The following is a 17,971-nucleotide window of genomic DNA, read 5'->3' on the forward strand; positions in this document are numbered from 1 at the left end:
TGCAAGTTTGCGTATACTAATATACTACACAAAATTATATAAACAGGAAGAATTTATTTTGAATATTGACGTGTATCATAGTTTAAAATAGATGCTTCTTGTTTTTCTTATTTTACATTTTATACTTTATCAATATTTTACTAATAAATAATAAAAAATATTGATTTTCATTATTTGAATTATCATTATCTGTCAGTTGATGTAGAGCTTTGTGGAAATTCCTCAATTAGCCAATTAGTTGAGAGTTTATTTAGCTGTAATTCGGATTGATATATATAACATTGGATGCGCTAAAATAATCGAAAATTATGACGAACAAGCGTAAACAAACAATTATATCCAACGTTGAATCGCACGATAAAACAATGATAACTACATTGCCGCTCATTCCGCCGTTTATCCCGAATGATTAAATTTGCCATGGATTTAAAGCCTCAAAACGTCACGAATAAACGGAACAAAACACGCACACTCGAATCCTCTTGATTTTATCTGGGATTTAAATTTGCGTCATTGAAATACTTGGCGCGAAAAAGGAGATCGATCAATCGAGCGCACAGTTTGCGCGCTTGCGCACGTGTATGTGCCCGCTTAAATGAATTTGGTTTGTGTTGCAACTATGCAAATTCTGCGCGCGATTCCCATATTATGCGCTTAACAAAGGCCGATTATAATTAGCTTTCGAACGATAAAGAAGAACAATGGGACGCGACGTACAATAGAGAACGATAGAACGTGCAGAAACTGTCAACGACGCCGACATTTTGCGAAATAACCGTGCGTTAATGCATATGCATTAATTGGCGTAGATATACGTATCCCGCAATTTATGTCCACTCGAGATCTGCAGCTTTTAATATGTAGAGCGTACTAAGGGTCTCATCTGCTATATTTAATATGTAGTGCATGAAACAAATTTAAATTATTCAAGGAATTCATTTCTGAAGTAGGATTCTCGTATGCTACATTTAATATGCAACCTATATGTAAGGCTTCTATTTTAAAAATGAATTCCTTGAATGATTTAAATTTTTTCGAGCTACTTCTTTTTTTTAAATATCGATTTGACTTTATGGAAAATATTCAGCGGAAATAATATTCATTTACCGTAGAGATTTATTTAGTTTAATAATTTATTTAACGCTATGGTTCATTTAACGTAATTTATTTAATGTAATAATTTATCTAATTTAATATATCTGTTTAATGAGCTGTTTAGCAATTTAGTTAGCATGATGATTTGTGTCAACGATGGTTTCGTTCCTTATACAAGCTATTTTGAATGTTACGACGTCAAAGGGATTTCATTCGCAATTACTATTGTAATTTGCCCTTCGTGTTTACCCATCATCAGTGCAATCGATTCATTCTATTGCACTATTTGATTCTCGTCATTCGAAATTCACTCGAGGACATTCGTGAGAATATCTACAAAGCTCCACTCTTCGATTTGAATGAAAAAAAACTAGGTCAATTTATATAGCTAAAAAAATAATTTTGGCATGTGCTCTTTTTACTTTCGATATTTTAAAATACGGAAATCTATTATTATTTATACTATCGATTAATTTCTTTTCCTTTTAATTTGAATATTTTATATTATTTTTGGTTCTATACATCTAATTTCAATTTATAGGTATATGCCATAATATTATATTTTATATGCCACGTATTCTATAATCTATAAAACTATTAAATTAAGTAATTCTTTCGTAACTTTCGATTTTTAATTTCATAGTAAATACTTCACAGTAACTTTAAAATTTTTAATTAAAATACGATCAATATTTTATATACATTATAATAAAGTTCTATTTTATATATAAAAATATTTATTTTATTCTTTTCTGTATATAAAATAGAATTCGTTCTCTATAGGTATCAGAAATAAAAAAAAACTACGTTTAAACCTAGAAAAAAAAACATTTCAATTTAAGAACTTTATTTCAGTGGAATAAAAATTGTGAATTTAATGTGAATTTCAAGATTGCATGTAGTTTTACTACGGATGTAATGCAGAAATAAACGACCGTGCAATTTATAGCGATAATCATGACCGTTATCACGAAATGCATATCCCGAAAAAAAAAATAGTGAGTCTCGCGAAGATAATAACGATAAATTCGGCGCGTCACAACAACAACAGCGATGCACCATGGCCGCGAAAGCTCTTTCGCGGTTGAAGGCTAAGGTTGCATGAGCCAATTTTTGCAAGTTCTCTTCTCGGTTGACCGCGCTGGCAAACAAACCAACCAATGACGATCTATTGAACTTGACACGCGATGGATATGAGCACGGAATGCATCTCTCTCTCTCTCTCTCTCTCTCTCTCTCTCGCATTTTCTTTTTCTTGATTTCTTGCTTCGCGGTAGAAATATCCTTCGATCATTTGTCTTACATTTCACACGTTTATTTGTCGATAAACAATAGAAAAGAAGAATTTTCCTCGCGTTCATGTGAAAATAGGAGCGAAGTTTTTACAATGCGGAATAATTTTTAATGAGAATATTTCTTTTTGTGATTTTTATACTAAAAACTAAAAATATTTAAGAATACTTATTAATTACGAATTATCAATACGAATAATTATGGCGTGAAATTTAAGATAATGTTATTTTAAGAAAGAGTTATTTCCCTTATTATATACAAAGTTTAAAATGGGATTTTAATCTGAAACCAGGATAGCTATCACATATACATGTAATTTTTTTCCTAGGACAGAAACGTAAAAAACTGAAAATTTTTATCATTGGGTTAATGGAAAAATTTTTTACTCTTCACATTTCTGTAAGAAAAAGTTACACGAACGAAGTATTTTAATTATTTAGTAATAAAAAAATATAAATATTTTCGAATAATATTATTTAACAGTATATTTATCGAATCTGTTTCTTAAAAAAAATAAAATTTTTGCTCCTCTATTCTCTTTCTTTCCCACCTCCTTCATTCTTTTTTTGTTTTGTATAAACAATAAAATAAAAGCGGTTAAGCAAATTCGTTTCCTTTTTATTCGTGGAAAGTGGACAAAGACTACGGAATGAGAATTCGATATTGCGTTTCGTTGCTGTATTGTCGCTGATGGGGCTCCACAGTATTCGTTATTCACTTCTGCGGAAAAATCTATTATCCAATACAGGTACCATGAGAAAAAGAAGAATGTTGTTTAGAATTAATTAGAAGGTATTAAGAGATAAAATCAAATTATATCTCTAATCTTTAGTCAAGAAGTTTCAGAACTTCTAGAGTAAAAATTTATAAAAATGTATATCTTTATATATTTTTAGAGTATACATTTCAAATTTCACATTTAATCTTCAAACTTTATTATTATTTATTATATTATGGACTATCATTATCTTTATTTTACTTACTAAAAAATGATTATTTCTTATAAAGGTCTTTATATTATATTTGTATTATATTATAAATATTCATTATTTTAGTATTATTTACTGCTGTGAGATATTGTTAGCCTTTAGCTAAATTTCCATCTGAAAAGAAAAGAAACTTTTGTTAAAATTATTCTATTGTACAAAAAAAAGTTGATTTCTATTGATTCTTTTATTTCTACTTGTCTTTTCTTTTTTTTTAATGCCACTTTTGCATTGTTCTACACTCTCGTTTGTCGATAACTACTCTCATACGGAGGGAACTCTGTACTCTGACATCTGTCCCGTGCCAAGTTTCTGACTAGTTACTGGAAAATTGGAAACATCGTACTGATCGTATTTCATGTCGTTTGTCACGTTGAACGGCATGGAAAGCAGTGCCTGTTCTCCCTACGAAAAAATTATTAGGATCCACCGGTTTAAATATGATTTAATATAAAATAAAATAGCAAATTAAAAAAAACAGAAACACACACACACACACAATAGCTGCGTTCGGCAATGTAAATCTGAGATGCGAGCTAGCAGATGGTGAGCTTGATCACGTGATCTTCGAGCAAACCGAGTGCCAAAAATTAATTCCGGACGCATCCGAAGGATACAGAGCTGTCATTTAACGTCATTTAAGGTTATAGCAAATGTTTAGAAGATCCCGGCCGCCTCAAATTTGATAAAAATGCACTCAATCGGTGCGTTTTCGTGTAAAAATAAAGATTTGACAAGAAAAAAAATGTCGCTCTGCCCTGGGAATTGAGATATTAATCATTAAAGTCGACAACTATTCAGGTTAGGAAATCTGTCACAGCAGTGGTTCACTGTTTTAAATACACAAATTTACTGTTTTAGCAGAGTATTTATTTTTAATACAGAGAATTTGTAGCGTTACTTATGAGTAACCTATTTCAACTGCGTGGAAGAGATTCGGGTGAAACTTGGCGAACGCGTGCGCCGATCAGGGGGTCGATTGTGTAACTCGAAACGAGGTGAAAATTACAAAAGTCGATTGTGTAACTCGAAACGACGTGAAAATTACAAAAGTGAGCAAATTCACTAGAATATTCATCATTTAATTGGTCAATAACTAGTGAATTTGCTCACTTTTGTAATTTTCACCTCATTTTAAGATACACAATCGACTCCCAGAACCTCTGAAAAGGTTATGAATTCAATTTAGGCGCGAAAACTTGCATTAGCTCCACGAGCTCGATCTTTGAATCCAGAGTGGATTGAGGAGCTCGATTAGCTCTAGAAATGTTAATACCGAACGTAGATGAGATGACATGTAGCAGAAAGATACGAATTGCCGAACGATTTGCGAGGTGAAAGAGCAAACGGATGCCTCCGATTTGCAATGCCAAACGTACCTATTTGAAGCATATACAAATATTCTCGCAAACGTTTAATGTTGAATCAAGAATTAGTATTCTATATTATAAGTGAATGTTTTGTTAATAAATTGTTTGCATTTTTTTACTTTCATTGGTTATTTACTTAATTTTGAATATATTACATAAATACATATTTTACATTTCATTTATGTTTATAATATTTGTACATAATTATAATTGCATAGCCTAAGATTTGTTTTGATTTTTGACAATATTTTAATTACGAATTTCGCGAATCGCTCACAATCGTAATTACAGATATTGTCCGAGAAATAATTCATCCGGCTGCCTAGATATTATTAATAGATCACATCAATCAACTTTCAATGGGACAACCTGTATTTAGATTGCATCCGGTCAAATCCATACAATATCATTTTCGCCAATACTAATTAATTTCTCAATAGTGACATTGTCATGAGCCATAACATAATCGAAAGAGTCGCTGCTTCTTTTCTTCTCGTAAAAAGAAAAGAAAAGAGAAGGAAGACAAACGAAGGAGTGAAGAAGAGAAAGAATGAGGGAGAATATTTTAGAAATATTTTTAAATACGTTTAAGAAAACTTCATTAAAAAACAATGAAGTATTAAACAAAGTCAATGATCCAGCCAAAGATGGTTGACAAATTACAATACTTATTTAATGAAACATACAATTTAAAATCTATGTAAAAATATAAAAATATAAAAGATCATAAAATATAAAATCAAATATATAAAAGTAATAAAACGTTTCGGGACCACCGGTCCTTCTTCAGTTATACGTTAGATGATAAAATGTTCGGTGAGACATTTTCGGTGAGACATTTTCGGTGAGACATTTTCGGATGTATTATATATTACAAGAGATGAGTGGATGATATTCGCAATGAAGAGACTTTACGTATTAATTGTTGAAACGCTGATGTCATCGCAAAGGAGGTGTAAGAAATTGCAATGATAATATTATACGAAGAAGATTGTAACGTCTCAGCATCACGGTAAAAAAGTCATCAATCATCGTTGTTCAGCGGGAATCAATAACCAAGAATACTTATAATATTACAAGAGATGCGTGAATGATATTCGCAATGAACACATTCGAATCTGAGCATTGGTTGCGTTCGACATAATTTTATACGATGTTCCCGCTTTCACATTAATACTCTCGCAAGTTCTGGTATTCTTGGTTATTGATTCTCGCTGAACAACGATGAATGATGACTTTTTTGCCATGACATAGCATGATGCTGGAACGTTATAATTTTCTTTGTATTATCATTGCAATTTCTTATTACACCTCTTTTGAGATGATCAGCGTTTCAATAATTAATACGTAAGGTCTCTTCATTGCGAATATCATCCACGCATCTCCTGTAACATAATACATCCGAAAATGTCTCACCAAATTTAATGAACATTTTATCATCTCTAACGTAAGAAAGACCGGTGGTCCCGAAACGTGTTATTAATTTTATATATTTGATTTTATATTTTATAATCCTTTTATATTTTTATATTTTTACACAGATTTTAAATTGTATGTTCGATTAAATAAGTGTTGTAATTTGTCAACCATCTTTGGCTCGATCATTGACCTTGTTTAATATTTTATTGTTTTTATATTAACACGAGCATCTTTATACATTTATAAAAAAACATTTTTAATTTCTATCTAGGCATTTCTTTCTAAATTAGGAAAAAGAGCAGAGAATGATCGCGGTCTCGGTCATGATTGTTGGAGCTCATTGCACGCGTCGTTTATACATGGTGGACCTTGCCACCGCTTTTACCGCCATTGCATCGCCTCCTCTAAAGATTCTATCTAAACTACCGCTTTTTACAAGCATGCAACCATTTGCTCGGCACTGATGCACGAGCGCCCTTAACCTCGCACGGCTTGCATCGGTCTCCGGGCTTCGATCGGGGATAGCAGTCTGGGGGGTGCCGGTGGTGCTCAGTTGCACCCAGGCAGACCGAATTTTCTCTCGAGTTTGTGCAGATAATCTCAAATTGCTATACATCACAAATTCCGATACATCTCTTTATTATTATTCTTTGTTACTATGAAGAAATTATCACGTTTATCTCGAATTGTATAATACGTGTAATATGTGTGTGTGGAAATGTAAATCGGGAAATATTATGAATATTATGAATAATAATCTTAAAAATGATGGATAATAAGCTTGAATCATATGATATAGGCAAATAAATATAACAAGAGCTATATGTACGTATTGGATATTTACTATGGAAATCTGCGCTTTGCAAACAATAGAATGTTGCTTGCTCGCACCTTGCGCCTGCACGAATTTCGACATCAAAGGAAACCGCTAAATCAGCTGCATTTGTTCCCAATACGTTCTACTCGATACATATATGTATACATCTTTTGAAAGTTTGAAGTGAAGGAAGTTTTGTGAAGACACCTAATCAGACTTCCATTCACTATGCAGTAAAGTGATTCGAGGCAAAACTTATCGCTACGTGGAGTCTATCTTCTCCAAAAGGCACACTCACAGAGAAACGTGATATGTTTATACACACATACGTATAATATATATATTTGATATATATATACACCACATGCAAAGTATGTAAAGGACTATATGTACTCATATTTCCTACAGAACTGAAATTATATTTGTCTTTGCTTTACGGAGAGTTTTGTTGGCGACTAAATTGTTAAAAAAGCTCTATTTAATTTTGAAAATTAATCTTAAAAAAGTCACGCGAAGTAGAATTAAATTTCATTATTGCCTCCTTTCTGCGATTCTAACTGATTCTTTCATTGCATGCACTTCGTGCCATAAATAGCCGTTTTCGCAAAAATTATTTAATCTTCTTTAAGTTAATATTCTATAAAGTGTAATATTACACTACAAAAAAATATTATTTACTAAACAGTATAATAACGTATTATATTTCGTACGGATTTCTTCGTTATTTATCTACAATCAGTGGTATCGATTTCGTTCGACCGGACACTTTACGAACGTAAATATTGAGAAAGTATACCATCAAACAGTACATGAAAGTGTTCCCAAGCAAGTACGATGTATTGCTACGACTGCAATTGTTGGTTATAGGTAATACAAAGGCGCTATTGTAAATCAAATTCCTTATCAAAAAGCGAAATTGGACGTGTATTAATCTGCTTCACAAACACTGCAGTGCCTGCAAGCTCCGTTTGCGTTCCGTACAGTTGACACAATCACCGTTTATTTGGACATAGAAGAGATTTGTTCGATGGTTTATTTTACGTCCTCTTTACAGCTATTTCAAACAGTCTTCCATTGAAGATTATTAAATAATCCTTTTTTTTGTAAAATTTGTTATTTAGAAGAAATTTCTCGTTTTAGTGAGAAATGTATTTTATATTTGCTAAAAATAAGAAATACTCGTAAATAATATCGGTTATCTCTTTGAAAAATTAATTAAAGAAGTTAAAAAAGTAAGAAATTATAAAATAATAATTACTGAATATTTACTGATATTTAGAATAAAGCAAAGAATGAAACACTTTTGCTTTTCCCGACATGTTTGTTCGTGCAGGTGAAACACTAAATTTAACTATTCCGAACGGCAAGCAACTGCCTAGTACCGTGTGCGGGAAATAATATTTATCTAATTAAGTCTCGCATGGCAAGGGTCAAGTCGCGTGCCGGCGACAGAATTAAAGTGCAATTTCTGCTTCGTGGCAAAATTAAGTTTTCTCTCACCTTCTCTTTTGCGCGTCTGCTTAGCATAACCATGCGTATTTACATTTATTACGCGGCTTCTCTAATTTATTCCCGTCGCAACGTCCTGGCCCATTCTTTTCGTGAGGTTCACCTCGTTTTAAGTCCTAAATTACCAACACAAAACTTCCAACACGAAAAACGCAACGTGAGGTTATATATCTTGACATGTTCTACAAAAAAATAAAAAATTTTAAGACTAAAAAAATCGCACGAAGTTGAATGAAATAATAGGAAAGAAGCCATTGTATTTTTATAAGTGAAATAACGAAAATAGAAAAAATAATGGAATTGAAGATTATTTGACAATGAAACTATACATATAAGATAAATAATAATATGTAATGTTTAATTTACGTGTTTTAAATATAAAATAATTAATAACAATAAAAGAAAAATAACAAAGCTCATTCTTTTATAAAGCCAACTTCTTTTATTTATACAGTTTAAACTTTTATTATAAAGTACGATAGAAACAAAAAAAACTTTTTGCTTCTAGAATTTCTTATCAAGACACGAATGCAGAATCGTGAAATTAAATTTAATGCATTTGATTCATCAAACTTCGAAACGTTATGTCATCGATGGAAAAATTACCGTGACAATTGATGTCCTTAATAACGCATTAGCGACCTAATTAATACCTCGCCGAAACTAATTTAATGAGGCTTGTTCCATAATGTTCGCGTAATATTACTCAGGAAATGTATGGGAGAGAGAGCGAGAGAGAGCGAGAGCGAGAGAGAGCGAGAGCGAGAGAGAGCGAGAGCGAGAGAGAGCGAGAGCAAGAGAGGGGGGGGAGAGGGATGGAGGGAGAAAGAGAGATGGAGAGAGAGAGAGAGAGAGAGGGGGGGGAGAGAGGAAGCGATGGTTTCAGTTCGGGTTTCTGTCCGGGAAATAGCTTCCGATTTCGGAAATTGCCAGGCGGGATATTGGTTCTCTCTTCTCGTCGATAATATTTACGATACCTTCCGCTTTCCGTATGTGGATCTTATTCGGATCCATTAGGTGATGCTTTCGATACATACAGCGTTGCAATGTATGATGCAATAACCATTTCATTGAGAATTCCGCTTTATAAAACAGATTCATGAATTAAGATGAATACTATAATTTTCGTTCATACAAGATTTGCGACTTTTCTGTATCATATTTATTGAATTTTGACTTTATACAATAGTATCTTTATAATTAATTATTTTATACTTTTATTTTGTATTTTATATATATGATACATATTACGTATATATTTATTATATGATTTTTTATTCTATTAAATTATATACAATACCTTTTGTTGCCGAAAGTTAATAACAAATTAACAACTTCTTGTTAAAGTCTATTCATCTTATTACTAAATACTAAAGATGTCATCAGTCTTTTTATATTATTATAGTAACATTTATGTTACTATAATACACATTATAGTTACTATAATACATTATACTACAATTACAAAATATTTATATTAAGTTACAGAATTATGATAATGTAGAATCTAAATGTGAAATGGACAGTTCTACAATTAATAATGTAAGTTATAATTATGAAATAATATTATGTAGAATTGTACAACATAAATGTTATGGAAAACTGAAATAAAGTGAATAATCTAAAAAGATATCATATAAACCTGATAAATGTGATATCATAAAAACCTAAAAAAAATATATGCAATATGAAATCGCTTTTTCAGTATATCTGTAAATAATAAATATACTTTAATTATATATTTCACAGCTTACTCTTTAAGAATTAATTGCTTTTTAAATTTTCATCACGACACGTTTTTCGGTTAACGAGTCGTTCGTACAACTCGTAAAATAGCTTTTTCAGGATTAATCAATTATTTTTTCTCAACAAAAATAGTTCAACGAAATTTTTATCCTCATCGTGAGGGAAAAGGGAAAGGTACTGCTGGCACGGATGCACTGCTAACTTGATGGGGTTTAATTGAATTTTCAGACTGTCCGAGTCGACAGATAAAACCACGCTAATGAAAACGCTCGATGAAACGGGTTGGAGCCATATGCAAATCTGTTGATTACTCTCCCGTGTATTCTATATATTCCAACTTCTAGAAATCCAATCCAAAAGACAGCTTTGTGTGCTTGTCTTTTTACCTCCTCCTTTCTCTGTGTATCTTTATCTGTCTATATTAAAATATATATCAAAAATATATTCATCAAAATATGAAACATGATATTTTTTTTTAAATAAATGAAAGTTTTTCCAAACAAAAATTCTCGGAACATATAAAACTAAAATTACTTTCAAAATACCTACAAATTTATAACTAATATTTTAAATAATGAAAATAAAAGATTGTATCATCTTATTAAATAAATTAACAAACTAAAAATATGCAGGAAAATTCTAATAACTATATTTAATTCCGTGTTGCTTTCTATTGAATCGTTATACAATAGTTGCAATTCAGCAACAATTTCTGCAGGGATATGTAACTGTGGTAACAAAATTCGCGGACGCCAATATTATTGTGCAGACTTTCACCGATATTTCATAGCCGCATGATTTATAACGTTCAACCGACACTTTAACAATTCAAAATGAAGAGCATCTGATAACATCCATATCGATCGATGCAATAATGATTGCACTTGACAAAGCTATTTTAAATAAATAACAATAGCAAATAGTTTTATCTTTAAATAGTCCGAATTGTTCTAAAATGTCCAAAATTCAATTAAAGGGTACTGTTCAATGTTAAACAGGGTAAAACCACTAATTGTGGATCACTCTTTAAAAAGAATTCATATTTTATATCAGATAATTAATAAAATATTTAATAGATTGATTATAAAAATTACATTATGATTTTATTTGATGATTTTATTTCATTTCATTACCGTTTTAAATGTTTTAATTTGAATTAAATAAAGTAATGACAATTATATACAATTAGACCCCATATTACTTGCGAATCAATTCACCAAATGCTTTATCCTTTTTGGTGGAGTTACTACATCCTATAAGAATAATAAAAATGATTTGCGCATGCATATCGTAATACTATATATATAACGAAATTACAATTGATGATCCACATCTAGTTTTAAAGTCTAATCATGATGCAATTTTAACACAAGGTTATTTAAAATTAGTTAAAAATCGATGATAATCTTAAAAAAATTAATGAAAATTAATTTAGCGTGTGAAACGAAAATTAATTTAGCAATAATTTAAACGTTTAGTAATAAAAAAACAGTTAAATTATGAATACTTTTTGCATATAAACATATATATTATTTCATATTCTATTTTGATACTTAAAATAAATAAATCTTTTCAGGATGGCATCATTTGTAAAATTTGACAAGCTTTTAAACATTTTCATGATAAATTTAGGCAATAAAAGTATCATTATAACATATGTAGTGATTAAACAACACCCGCGGACACATTTAATCTCAACTGATAGCGTTGATTTTTTCCATGGAATCTAATATTATTTACTATCTACTATAAAATTGCCATAAGGCAATTCTTATAATGTTACACTTTGAATGAATTTTTAAAGAAACATACGTTAGTTAACCTCGCACATTTAATTGGTTAATGACATCAATAAAATGTGCAGCGCTGTTACTAATAAATTAAATTCAATTGAAACTTGAAAGAGATAAAACAAATGCTAAAGAATCTTGTGATATGTACCATTTAACAGAAAATACTATAATTATTTAAATATAAAAAGTGATCCGGAACTAGTGCCTGATCCACATTTAATGCTTTTATCCTACTGTTAATTATGTAATTACTAATTTGAATGTTCCCTTAAACAATTATATAATCATAAAAAAATATATCTATACACACACACACACACACACACACACACACAATTTTTAGTATTATTAAATATTAGGATACAATCGAATAATAATATTTAACTGTTTAATAGACGATAAAAGTGAAAACTGAAAAAATGTAATCAAATTCTGTAATCGAAATCGATAAGAACGTTCAATACGAAACTAATATGACGTTGTAGAATACTGGAAGGCATGCGTGAAATCTGAAATTCAAGTACTTCCATCATCGCGCATAATTTAGAACATTATTTTGATTGGAAATCTCGGACATGAAAATACTTGATATGGCACATGTGTTAATGTTGACAGTCAACAATTTGACTTCAACATTATTTTCCAGACAGCTATGGGCATGTGAGCGTATTACATATTCGCAGAATGCAATCTTGTTGAAGAACAAGCACACACGCACGTCAGACTATTCGAATTATCGAAATTGCGCTCGGCTTTCATTAACCAGAGAATATTACATGTTATTTATACATTTAAATATGAATATTTAAAATTTTTATTTTAAATCAATTTTGATTAAAGTAGTTATCAAATCGTTAAACTTATTAAAATCGTATGTGATTAATAAGTACATTATTTATTACTGATTTATTTTACTCTTTTGTGATCCAAATTTTTATTTTAAGAGTTTTATTGATTCTGAAGAGATAGATTTTAATTATTTAAAAAGGAGTTAAATCAATATTCAATTATAAAAGGTTTAAACTAATTAAGCAATTGTTAATTTAAAATTTAATAATTAAAAAATCTTATTTTAAAAGAAATAGAGATTCTTTGAAAAATATGGGGTTACCTTTTAATACGAAAATGTGAAGAAAATTTCATTATCTTATTCTTATAAATTTGAGTTTCTTAAGAATTGAGGTTTAGTGGTGGCTTCAATTCACTTACGCGAACTGTTATGACACTCATTGATGATGAGAATAGCTGAAACATGATTTTATTAATGGACCGCAAAATCCTATTTTCCCACATGAATAATGTTCACTACCGTTTTCGATTGCCAATCATAGATAATTGCAAATCGCTTTCATCATATATGATGAACCGTGTTAGAGATTTTATATCAATTTATAATCGCACGTTTATCACAAAACCGCTAAACGTGTTCTCAAAAATCTCAGAAGATTTTACTGTATTCAAATCTTTAATTAGTTTCCCTAAATTTTTTGCCAAGGGAAAGTTGATGCAAATTCTTTTAGAAAGTTCTATGATTTTCTTTACAAAAAATTATAAAATAAAAATTATTGAAATCATTATTATAGATTTTTTCCTTTCTAAAACATGAGATGCAAGTCGATAGTCAAATATATCGAAATATTATTGCCTCTTTTCAGCGATGCCGATTGGTTCTCTCGCTGCGCTTACTTCGTGAGCAGCTGTCATCATCGCGGAGATCGCATGTGTTAGATGTATGTGGTTAATAGTTAATAGTTAACTGTAAAAATGAAAATTTTGTTACTATAGTAAATATTATAATTCATAATTCATAATTACAGTCTCTCGGTTTTTCCTGTTAACCTATACTAACCTCCGCTGGAGATTAGTAAGAAATTTTATGTTAAATAGAATTGTTTAAAAGTACTCAATTTAAATCTTTCCGAAAAAAGCTATCGCATAGTCAGTATCAAAATAAACATACAAACATATATTTAAGATATAAACAGATATTTAACACATATTAATCCTAACTTTTTTCCTCCCTCTTTGTTCTTCCTATTTTATTATTTGTTTATATATTTCTGTCTTCAACAATGGCGCACGCGAAGCGTTATGTTCTAGTCTAATTAAAAAATACATTGCTTTAAATTAAATTTAAAACAATTTGTTGTTTTACATTGAAAATGACCCGATCGGTGTCAAAACGTTTGTATGTACGAATTTTAAATTATTAAATATTTTACATTATAATTGGCTCGTAGCCCTTCTTTTATTTAGTGATAAATTTAAAACGTTTTATAAATATTTGAAATTCCTTACATAATATATTATCTCTCTCGATAATTGTACACAAGAATGTTCTGTTATCAAACCACTCTATCGATCGAGAATATGGAACTAAATTGATGTCGCCGCCAAAATGGATCGCGGAAGATATTATTAGGAAAGGCTCTATATAGGATGATAGAACGCATTTCATTGCGTAATCACGCAAAATACGCTATGGATACTGCAGTAGAAATAGTGGATTCTGCTCGTCATTCTATACATGGAAGTGAAGGGGACATCCACGTTCGTATAATGGCTTAAGGAGATAAGAGGATTTCATGCGAGCGAGCATTTACCATTTCTGTCGAAATATACGATCACTCCAATAGACGCACGATGCGAGAATATACGTTTCAAGTCTTGATTGTGCATTAAACTTCGACGCCAGTGTAACTGTTGCTTGCTAATTCTTATCACTTCGTCGCATAATTTGAGTTCAAAATTTTGTACTGATAAGACATTCACACCTTGAACTTGAATTTGAATGCCTAACTACATACATACAGCAGTCATATATATATATATATAATATATATAACTTTTACATAAACATAGATGGCAATCTGAGAGTCTCTGAAAATCTAATATTCTCCATTACGTATTTTCTATTCTGAATCATACGTTTTAAATATTTTCTTCAACATTACTGATATAACATTATTGAAGTAACCTTTCTAATAAAATTTTTTTATTTAAAATTATCAAGAGCTTGTTTAAGATATGATATGGTATTAGATGTTTAAATATACTTGTTATTTATTAATTCGATAAAGAGTCTTGAGTTTTTATCTCGGATTTTACTATTTATACGAATATTACAATCGAATACACACATATGGACGGAGTTCCACTCACCGTTAACGGCGTGGAGTTCCGTGGGCACCGCGAAGTGTGCTGTATGAAGGGCTAGCTCACCGGTATCGGCAGCGGCCTGCAGCAACATCTGTTGATGATGATGGTGCCGCGTAGATGAGCGATGATGGTGCACGCTATTGAGGACGATGTTACTGGATGTCCGGCTGAGCGCTTTTCGTTGTCGAATCGCTTCCTTGTAGATCTTACAGTACATGATAATCATCACCAGACCTGGTATCCAAAAGGACACACAGGAACTGATAAGCGCGTATGGTAAATTCACTCGGAACTCGCAACTCTGAAACACCAAAGAATGTCGCAAATTATTTCGATTATTAATATAATCCAATGATATAATAGCCTATAAAAATAAGTCTTTCAATAGCTGATAAATTAATGTAATAAAAAAACATGAATTAAGAAAATTGCACGAAAAATTTTAATAAGGTCATTTATTATCATTGAAGTTAGAAGTATTTTTTTTTTTATTTTCTCAAATTTTAAAATATTCCATCTTTTATATCAAGATAGTTTATATTGTTAAAAGGTTACCGACGATTTCCATATTCATAACTCATACGTCAAACACTTTTTAAAGCTATTTAAAAAAAAAACTCCGTACCTCCGGGTGCTTCACCATGTATTCTAGATGTTCTTTTGTCGTGTACCATCCCATGAAAATTGGAATAAAGCTTATCAGCGCCGGCAGGACCCAAGCGCTACCCAGCATACATCCCACAGTACTCTGCTTCATTATCACTGTGTACTCAAGCGGGCTTACTATGGCATAATATCTATCCACACTGATACAACAAAGATGGAGGATGCTGGCGGTGCTGAAGTACACGTCCAGCGAATTCCACAGGTCGCACATAACCGTCCCAAAGAGCCATTTTCCTCCTGAGAGCTCCACTGAGGCATTGAAGGTCATGGCGCACATTGCCACCAAAAGATCGGCCGCTGCCAGACTGACGACATAACAGTTAGTGACTACTCGTAATCTACGATGCCTCCGCACGCTGGCAATCACTAGCATGTTGCCCAAAACTGCTGTAGTAATGATGGTGCCCATAATAATACCCTTGATCGCTACCACTAGCACGTTCACATTTTCGGGAAGATTTTCCACCGTCGGATTTTCTACTGATGACGTTATATTTGCGGCTGTTGTTGTGGTCGCTGTTGTGCTGGAGGCGGTAATGGTGTTGTTGAAGACTGATGAAGACGTGGAATCCATTGAGGGTAGGCCCGTCGACATCGCCGCCATTACGTTCATCATGGTGACGGTAAATGTTATCTCACCGTTTATGTTGCAGGAAATGATTTTTCTTGGGTGATCCCTCACTCGTTTTGGACTTCATGGTGTTTTGAAAGTCCACGATGATGAAAAGAGCATAGATTGATTATCTCTCCTTAGAAATCATGGTCACAATACACATTCATATTTCAATATGATTATATAACATTGTGATTAATATCTGATATTATTGGATATTGCATTTCAGGATTTCTCGAAACGTTTTTAAGTTTTGAATTAATTATATGATATTATTGGTTGATATTTTGTGTTGCGTATTAAAAATTGAAAAAATATTTCCATATTCTTCGAAATCTTTTCAGAAAATTATATTTCCTATGCAGCATGATTTCCGTACTTCAATCACTGGTCCAATATCCAGTTTATTTATACAATAGCGAATACACAATTGTAATGCCATAATCTTTTGTTAGCGAAAATAATATTGTATAGCACCATTCTATATGTCACTGTTCTGTACGCAAAAAATGATTCAATATATATACATATTTTTAATACGTATGTAACTTAATCCTTTATTTCTCTTTTTCTTTTGATTTATTCTTAATTTTTATTTCATCCTTTTTTTCTTAAATGTAGTCTTCAAAGATCTTTTTTATACATATCTTAAACATATTTCTTTATACACAGTCTACACATATATAATTATTGTGAACATTTTCTTCTAGGATGAAATTTTCATCCTCCTCAATTTCCAAATCAAGTCTTTTGAGTATTCTTGCAAATTTTTCATTTCTCGCATAATTTAGTCTAAATCGCACTAAATTATTTCGCGATAGTTTCGCACTGTTTACTATCAATTTTCGTATATCCATGATTACGTTTATTGGTCCAGATGCGAATTTTATCAATTGCAGGAATAATTATCGGTCGATGATGATTAAAACTTCATTTTGATTGCTACGCATGATATTAGTTTGATAAGCTTCACCGTTCGATTTAGCACCATTTTTGTCAATATATCGAGGTTTTTGATGACACAAAGTACTTCTGTAAAACGACAGACAGTTGTATATGAGACATCAAATGCGATTCGTCCGATCTACTTTTCGATGGACCGATATAAATTCCATCAAAAGGAATAAATAATTTAATCAACTTGCTCTGATCGGCAGATCAAAGGATTCTCATTAATCACGCGTAATCAAATTGCTCGTCTTTGAAAGAGTAAAATTTAGGATATTAATTTGTTTAATTAACTTTTATAGACACCTTTTACACATTAACACATGATATATTTCGTCATGCAGTCTGAATTTCATGAAAATTTTAGGTGAGATGTCACCAATGATTAAAGTTCAATATCTAATCTTTCATTTTGAACTTGAATGCACGATACACTTGTTAAAATACTTGTTACTCGTACTTGCACGAGGTAGATGATGGATATTATTACGTCAAGGCCTCTCCGAACTTTCAACTGTCTGTATGTTTTAGTGAATATATGTGTTACAAACGATACC

The 17,971-nt window shown here is 31.3% G+C and overlaps 1 protein-coding gene and 1 long non-coding RNA gene across 2 annotated transcripts in view; both read right to left on the reverse strand.

Moving 5' to 3' along the window:
• Positions 1-16,577, reverse strand: part of LOC108722207 (octopamine receptor beta-3R) — a 139,346-nt gene extending 122,769 nt beyond the window's left edge. The window contains exons 1-2 of the mRNA XM_018447190.1: positions 15,813-16,577; positions 15,191-15,488 (exon numbers count right to left, since the gene is read on the reverse strand). Coding sequence (XP_018302692.1) covers positions 15,191-15,488; positions 15,813-16,469 — 955 coding nt within the window. The 5' untranslated portion in view covers positions 16,470-16,577. The remainder of the gene's footprint in view (positions 1-15,190; positions 15,489-15,812) is intronic.
• LOC108722209 (uncharacterized) lies at positions 3,453-4,066 on the reverse strand. Its single transcript, XR_001936599.1, has 3 exons — positions 3,864-4,066; positions 3,572-3,779; positions 3,453-3,491 (listed from the first exon to the last, which is right to left on the reverse strand). It is a non-coding gene; the product is annotated as an uncharacterized lncRNA (long non-coding RNA).
• Positions 16,578-17,971: the final 1,394 nt, after the last annotated feature.

The sequence above is a fragment of the Mycetomoellerius zeteki genome, unplaced genomic scaffold (assembly GCF_001594055.1).
Source record: "Mycetomoellerius zeteki isolate Tzet28-1 unplaced genomic scaffold, Tzet1.0 scaffold199, whole genome shotgun sequence".
NCBI lineage: Eukaryota > Metazoa > Arthropoda > Insecta > Hymenoptera > Formicidae > Mycetomoellerius > Mycetomoellerius zeteki.